We start from the raw sequence: 7,122 nt of genomic DNA on the forward strand, positions 1-7,122 counted from the left end.
ATACAAAGGGAAACTGGAATCTTATGGAATTTGGCCCGAAATTCTTGTCCTTCAAGGCCTTTCAACGGACCGAAAAGAATTCATGAAAGGTCGAGGAATACACAAAGGGCGTGTGTTCAGCTAAACGAACGGAATTTAAGTCCACTTTACGCTTGGTAAAGGTTTTCTAAGCGAATTCGGCTTACTACGTATAAAGAATCGATTGTACACACAATTTAAACATGTCACCGTATACTTTATTATATTCGTTGAAATAAAATGACTCTCTCTGGACAAAAATTTTTTAACGATATGTACAAAATTTACAATATAATTCATAGATTCAAATTGTTTGCATCGAATTTTATATTTTTACTATTAAACTATCGTAAGGAATCGAAAAAGAAATCTATTTTATCCACGGTGAGCACCACCTACGTATAACCATGTCTTTCTAACGAAAGAGTTCGTATTCTAAATATCTACGCTCTCCAACTAAATAACAATGTTCTAAAATTTACATAAAATCATCGATGTTTCCGACGGACACCAAAAATAATTTTTAACATTTAAATAACAAAAAAAAGAGAAAAAAAAAACAATTGCTCTAGAAAGAGCGCGTCCATATTCAATAATTCCTTTGGTAACAACATGTTTACAACATTTACATTTCTTCGATCAATTCAAAAACGAACAACTTTGAAAATGTATACATGGACTATGTTAACTTCTTAACTAAACTAAACATACGATTTGAGAGTTCTGATAATATCAAAGTCCTTTGCCAGCGAAGGCGATCGACATCGCACGATCTATCGATTCGTCAAATGCTTCCGTCCTTTCACATTTGTAAAATCGAAACGTAAACAATGGAGCGCATCCACTGTTGATGTGGTTCGTCACGAACTTTATCGTCCCGCGAAGCGAAAAGCTTGGAGCCACATCCTGTCTTTCTCACTCAGTGTTGAGAACGTAGATGTACCAGAAAAGTTTGAAGCCCCTGAGATGGTCCGCGTTCGTTTCCTCCCTTTCGGTGGCCTTTGCCATGTGCGTGGCTCCTCCACGGCCATGCTATCGATGGAGTCGATAGATTCTTGACTTGATGTTTGGTAATCTGTACAGGAACAACTCCTTCCATTTCGTTGACATCTCATCTTCTTTTTACGGATCACAATTGGAAAACAGCCTCCAATAAGGAAGAGAAAAACAACTAGAATTCTACCAAGAAGAGACATGTCCTTCAACGGGAATTAATGTGTAGGCGACTGAATTGCTAATGATCTGTCTGCGTTTTTGAATGGTAACTATACCGACCTTTGTACCAAAACAATTCGAATTTGACGCCTTGACGTCATAACAAAATTGCTTCTATGTAGGGTACAGTAAGTACTATTCTGATGAATAAAAAAATTGACGAGTCGCATTGATTGAAATACAAAAATAAAGTTACTTTATCTGTGAACACAGTAATACAAAGCTTTTTTAATGTATTGAATCTTTTATTTTTTTATTGTGACAATTTTTCTCCCACGAAACAAAACTATCGCTACCACTCCCCTGTTATGGAAAACTTTTTGAACGCTAAATTTAACCTTTTCCTTCCTTCGCGGGAACTTTGTGACAGTCTTATGACAACTGGTAAACATGTTCGTGCTATTCACGGCCTGTCATGTGCGCGGACAATTCGCTTACACAGCGGAAAAAAACGTAACTGTTGGTTACGTGAAAATATCGAGCAAAGGGCTTGATCCTTGCGACTTTTTGGTGCAGTGGTTTGCGTATTAAATAAAGGTTTGCTTCAACTCCAGCTCGTCTTTTTTATTTCTTTTTTTTTTTCTTTTAATTCCATCGGGATTCTTTCCATTCCAAGACTACATCCCGTTTGTCTATAATCTATAGTTACAATGCCTGGTGAAGGAACAACCCAAAAATATTCATTATGGTTGTTTTGATGCCAGCGTTTTCCCAGGGTATTCCCGTGACTCGCAGGGCTCTGTCATAGTTAAAATTCGGGTGATGTAAAATTTAGTGAAATTACACGTGCATTATTTGGGATATGTTTACATACATGCCTTGGCGTGTAAGCCAAGCTTAGATTTCACTTCCTCGTATTTTCCTGTTTTGAGTTCTATTCAGTTGATCGAAAAATATTATGTACGTTAGATTGTTGATTTCACTTGTGTTTATTTCGATTTCTTATTCCAACGATTGATTTCCTCAGGGCATTTTTTCTCCAAGACGCTAAAACTGTTCCCATCAGAATCAATCCTAAAATATGCTGTATGCTTGCCTTTAGTACATCAGTGACTGAAACGTATACTTGTAAAAGGGCACAAAGCCAGCATTATTTTAGAGAGGAAGTTCCACAAGATAGCGATTGCATAAAAAATTGAACCAGAGAAATGGGGCTTAACCTGCTTTAGTCGACTTTATCTTTACTCTCTCCTGTTTGATTATGCGCGTTCCTTTCCCAGGTCTTCGATAATTGCAATATTGTCACAAATATAGAGTACATTAGCTCGCGTGCGCACTGATACAAACTGGAACGGGGAGACGATTAAATTACGTCTGGGTTTTGAGACGTTCAAAACAAGGGGTTAAGAGAGGGCATGGAGTAACAATATCCTTCTAAGGGATGCGTTGCAGACCAGAAACGTGCAACCGAAACTGACACTACCATACGCACCGTGAGTCCGAAGGGTGCAAATTACTCACCTTTCAAACATTAGGGACCTTAAGCAGTCAGGACGGCAACGCCAAGGAAGAAAACAAATGAATTTCTTCTCTTAGTTAGAATTTCAAAAATGGCTGTATGAACTTACTGTCTCATACGGAGCCACAGCTCAACTTCAGCATGACGTATAAAAGTAGCGTTGAGTTCCAAATGGAAATTAAAATAATTTGCCGTCGCGGTTTCGGTTACCAGACGACGCAAATTTTGGCGATTTCACGTTGTTGTTTTGCATAGGACGGCTAAGAAATGTACAAAGTTTCAAAATGCACGTGCTGAGCTATTGTTCTGCCCATTAGATCTCTTGTTTTTCCACGTCCTCGTTGCCGTCGCCGTCGTGGTTGCTTAAGGTCCCTATAGTCACGCGTCACCAGAGAGCAACTGCCGCGCGAGAGCATATACTTTAAAGATCTTTTAAACAAATGATTTGGAAACCTTTTCTTGACGCTGATTTCTGTGTGGAGATAAGCCCAAAAAAGCAAACAAACAAACAAACAAACAAACAAACAAAGAAAGCAAGAGTTAATAGAATCTCACACCATCCACGACCAAATTCCAACCCTCGAAATAAAAGAAAAGAAAATGGAAAAATAACATAAAATGGACATCAATAGAAATTGAAGATTTGCGTTACCACCGCACTCCAGTCATGCTCATTAAGGTGGCCGAACACAGTTTTCGTGCGCGCTTTTGCTGATGCCATTCAGTGCACGCACAAGAATTGCAAAAAACAGACATGCCGTCAACAGAGCGATCATTTCATTTACTCAACACGTACCCACACTATCAGTGCTATTTTTCTCTATAGTGTGCGCTGTGTATTGAGGGCTTTAATGTATCTTTTATTACAAAGATATGTTAGAAAAGTTAAGTGCAAGGAACCCAGCAATTGTTGGCACACATATTTGTATCATTGGTTTCCATATTCTTTTCCAACAAAAAATGTCGGCTGTGAATCTGTTTGTATCAACTTTTATTCTTTGCATTTATAGAGATAATTTACGATATAAATATGGGGCAAATGCGCGAAAAATGTATATGGTTATTGTGCCCATTGTCAACTTGGTCAGCGGAAGATCGATCAAAAATAACATGGCGGCCCGTGACAGGATTGATAAGATTCTGCCGCCTCAAAATTCCAAATTAAGATCAAAGAAGCATTGCATATTAAGTGGGAAAAACCCATTCTTAATCAGCAATTGAAGCATCTAGATTTGTCTCTTTCCTTTTAATTATGTTGTTTCTTTTGTCTTTTATTTATTTATTTATTATTATTATTTTTTTTTTTTGGTCCAGTTATGCGCGAGCTATTTTCATTTTTCGCGTATTTAATATTCAAAGTGTAACGTAAGCCCTGACACGTAATTTATAACGTACCTTAATATTTTTTTTTTTGAAGGAGTGTTTTTTTTAATGCACACACATACATATACAATTTACATTACATTGGCTAATACAAAAAACGCGATACAACTAAGAAGAAAAAAAAACAATACAGAATAGAGGAATAAAAGAAAGGAAAAAACAAGTAAAAAGAATAAAAAATTACAGAATATCAATCAAAAGGCACCTACGAGTTACTTACAATCTACATTATTACAGTAGAGCTTACGTATAGCTATAGATATATCGCTTCGAGTCTTTACCTCCTTTCCAAAGTATTGATTTTTCGAAGGGAAGAAGCAAAATTAGTGAAGAGCACATTTCTCTATTTGCCATTGCATCAACATTTTATCTTACCTTAATATAAATTCGTACAACCGTTAAAAGCTCATATGCAACTGAAGATGACACGAGAATGTCGAAACATGTCTGGTAAATTTAAATTTAAAGTTGTCGTTTCTTTATTGAGAGTTGTTGTCACTCTGCTGTCTTTACGTCCGTTTGGTCACATTATCCACAACATAGAAGTTTAGTACTAAGCACGCGCTGTGAATAGTCATTCATACGTCATCAAAGGCACACTCACCCGGCAAAAGTACATCCGATCTACCCTAAAGTTGAAACTAACAATAGCCCACCTACCAGAAATTATTAGAATGTAAACTTTTCAAAAGGAGGCAGGACTTTCGAGTGTTTAAAGGGTACAACAGCTCCTAGATGGCTACAGACGACTGTCAAATATCGGCGGATCCAAATGCCGAATCAAGCAGACTGGAAAATAAGGAGCTTAACATTCTACCTGCACTAAGAGACACAGAGGGTAGTAGTAATAATCTTAGGAGAGGGAATCTGCCATTTGGGATCTTTAGCCATAATCTGGTTGATACTGGGGACACTGCACCTCGCAGCTCCAATGCCGATGGCACCAGGTCCCAGGACAAGCCCATTAGCTTGAACCTCCGGATGGAAACTAAAACAGCTTTTGAAGATTTACCTGTCTTTCCACGGAAGATTGGTCAAATTGGAGAAAATAGGTGAGCAAAGTAATGTAAATGGCGGCCGATGTCATCTGCAATCGAAACGTTTTAAGAAAAAAATGGTTCAGAACTCAACAGGAAACTGCTGATGATATTTTACAAACATAGCTGTCACCGGATGTAATTCATTAAGTTAAATTTCCCTCCTAAACTAACAGATAAACTAACTTGATTGATTTGATTTGATTTGACTCTCTACCACTATCCTCCCGGTACACATTCATAATGTTAGGCTCCAACAAGAAGGAAATAACTCCTGTATTTTATTTTGGTTTGCTCTACACTAAATCTTGCACACTGATATAAGTTCAATATTCCCTCCTTCCTCTTTGATTCTTTTTCTCAGAGAGGCAAACTCTTCTCGACGCACAAATGATACAAATCTCAGTATTACGGAGCACGCATCTGAAGAAATACAAAATGCAGTTGATTCGTCGTCGACCAGGGACAAAAAAGTATGGTAAATTTTCAATGCCTGTAGAAAGAAGACATATGGTAATTACTGGAAGAGGTTCAGTAGCATAAAATGATCTGTCAGTGACGAGCGGATCAATGAATTGTGAAGCTGAATGCTGATGAAAATTATTGATCTGCGAATCATTAACTGTCTCAGTCGAGAGAGTGATGGCAGAAATCCGTCAATCTCTTGTTAAAAACACATACTAACTTGTTTGTCTTCAGATGTAACGACAGACTTGAGTTCTCTTACTTCTTCCAGTTTAGTTCTCATAGCTATTCACGCAAAAACCTTTCAGATACGTTTTACGGAACCACTCTTCCAGGCAAGGACACTTGCCAGCAAAACACTTTATGCTGCGTCCGGCGAAGAGCCTGAAAATTCATTATGCTCCAATTCAACCAGGTTTGTAAATTGACAAATTAAAAATTAAAAGGTCTTCTCTTGCATGTTTCTTTTTTTCCGTGTATCTTTGTGCTAGTAACTTTAAAATCTTTCGATGCTTTCCACTGTTAGTATTGGTAATAACATGATTGGGTGTGTAATTTATTGTTTATGTAAGCATGAGTAATTTTTTCAAAGACAAAATTGCACGAGCTCGTAGGTTGAGTGCAACTTGTCGTCAAATTCGCGCCAAAATGCGCAAGAAACCATGTTGTTACTTAATAATTTACATGAAAAAAGCATTACAGAAAGTCAAGACAGACGAAATTTTTATAGCGTGCGCTGTTAATATTTGTAATTTGCACCCGTGTTACAACTTTGCACTGGTGTTACATGCAAAATACACTCGTTTTCAGCCAATTAGAAGTGCATAATTTTTTTATGTACGTTATAAACGGTCAAAGAAGAGAAAAAAGAGACTGGTTCTAAAATTTTCTTGCTAAGCTAGTAAAGATTTGACTGTGATTGTGTCTTCATCATACCTACCTTTTGGAAAATGTAATTTCCAAGACAATCAGTTTCAACTCCTACTGCAGGCGACAAGCGGAAAGCGCGACGAACTCGAAACACGTCGAGTCCTTGGGTCGGCTAATATCAGAACCAAGTACAACGAAAGGAACAAGCAAAAGAGAAGATGAAAGAAAAGAGGGGAACCAGGGCGAGAGCAATGACGATCTGAGCACAAAATTACAGCAAACTGCTGATGGAAAAACTGAGGAAGCTACTGACAACGCAAATGAGGTGGAAGAAGATGACACCACTGCTGAAGGCAGAGTAAGAACAGCTGGGCTTTCTTCGTTTCAGACAACCTCGTTCCCAGGGCTTTTCACTTTTTGAATATTTTGGCGGGAACCAAAATATTCAAAAAGGGAAAAGCCCTGGGAACGAGGTTGCGTTTCAGAGATCTTTAGGGAGTTTAAGCAAATCACTACGGCTGGCGCTGCTACGGCTACCGGAAGTAAAGTTGTCCAGAAACGAGTCAATGCGCATGTCAGTGGTACCCATCCAGCCGTAGCGGGAAATCCTTCTTCGCGAGTGGGAAGGTTTCGGCGTAGTCTGTGGTACGTGAACTTATCTCGCTTCTTTCTTCG

General features: G+C 38.2%; 1 protein-coding gene and 1 long non-coding RNA gene across 2 annotated transcripts in view; one reads left to right on the plus strand and one right to left on the minus strand.

Moving 5' to 3' along the window:
* Window positions 1-214: 214 nt before the first annotated feature.
* Window positions 215-3,048, minus strand: LOC148727703 (uncharacterized). The gene is made up of 2 exons (XR_015988640.1): window positions 2,394-3,048; window positions 215-1,887 (listed from the first exon to the last, which is right to left on the minus strand). It is a non-coding gene; the product is annotated as an uncharacterized LOC148727703 (long non-coding RNA).
* Window positions 3,049-4,624: 1,576 nt separating this feature from the next.
* Window positions 4,625-7,122, plus strand: part of LOC111330391 (uncharacterized) — a 7,072-nt gene continuing 4,574 nt past the window's right edge. Inside the window, exons 1-4 of the mRNA XM_022935234.2 lie at window positions 4,625-5,127; window positions 5,477-5,585; window positions 5,886-5,992; window positions 6,568-6,805. Of these exons, the coding sequence (XP_022790969.2) occupies window positions 4,811-5,127; window positions 5,477-5,585; window positions 5,886-5,992; window positions 6,568-6,805 (771 nt within the window). The 5' untranslated portion in view covers window positions 4,625-4,810. The remainder of the gene's footprint in view (window positions 5,128-5,476; window positions 5,586-5,885; window positions 5,993-6,567; window positions 6,806-7,122) is intronic.

The sequence above is a fragment of the Stylophora pistillata genome, chromosome 6, assembly GCF_964205215.1.
Source record: "Stylophora pistillata chromosome 6, jaStyPist1.2, whole genome shotgun sequence".
Classification (NCBI taxonomy): Eukaryota; Metazoa; Cnidaria; class Anthozoa; order Scleractinia; family Pocilloporidae; genus Stylophora; species Stylophora pistillata.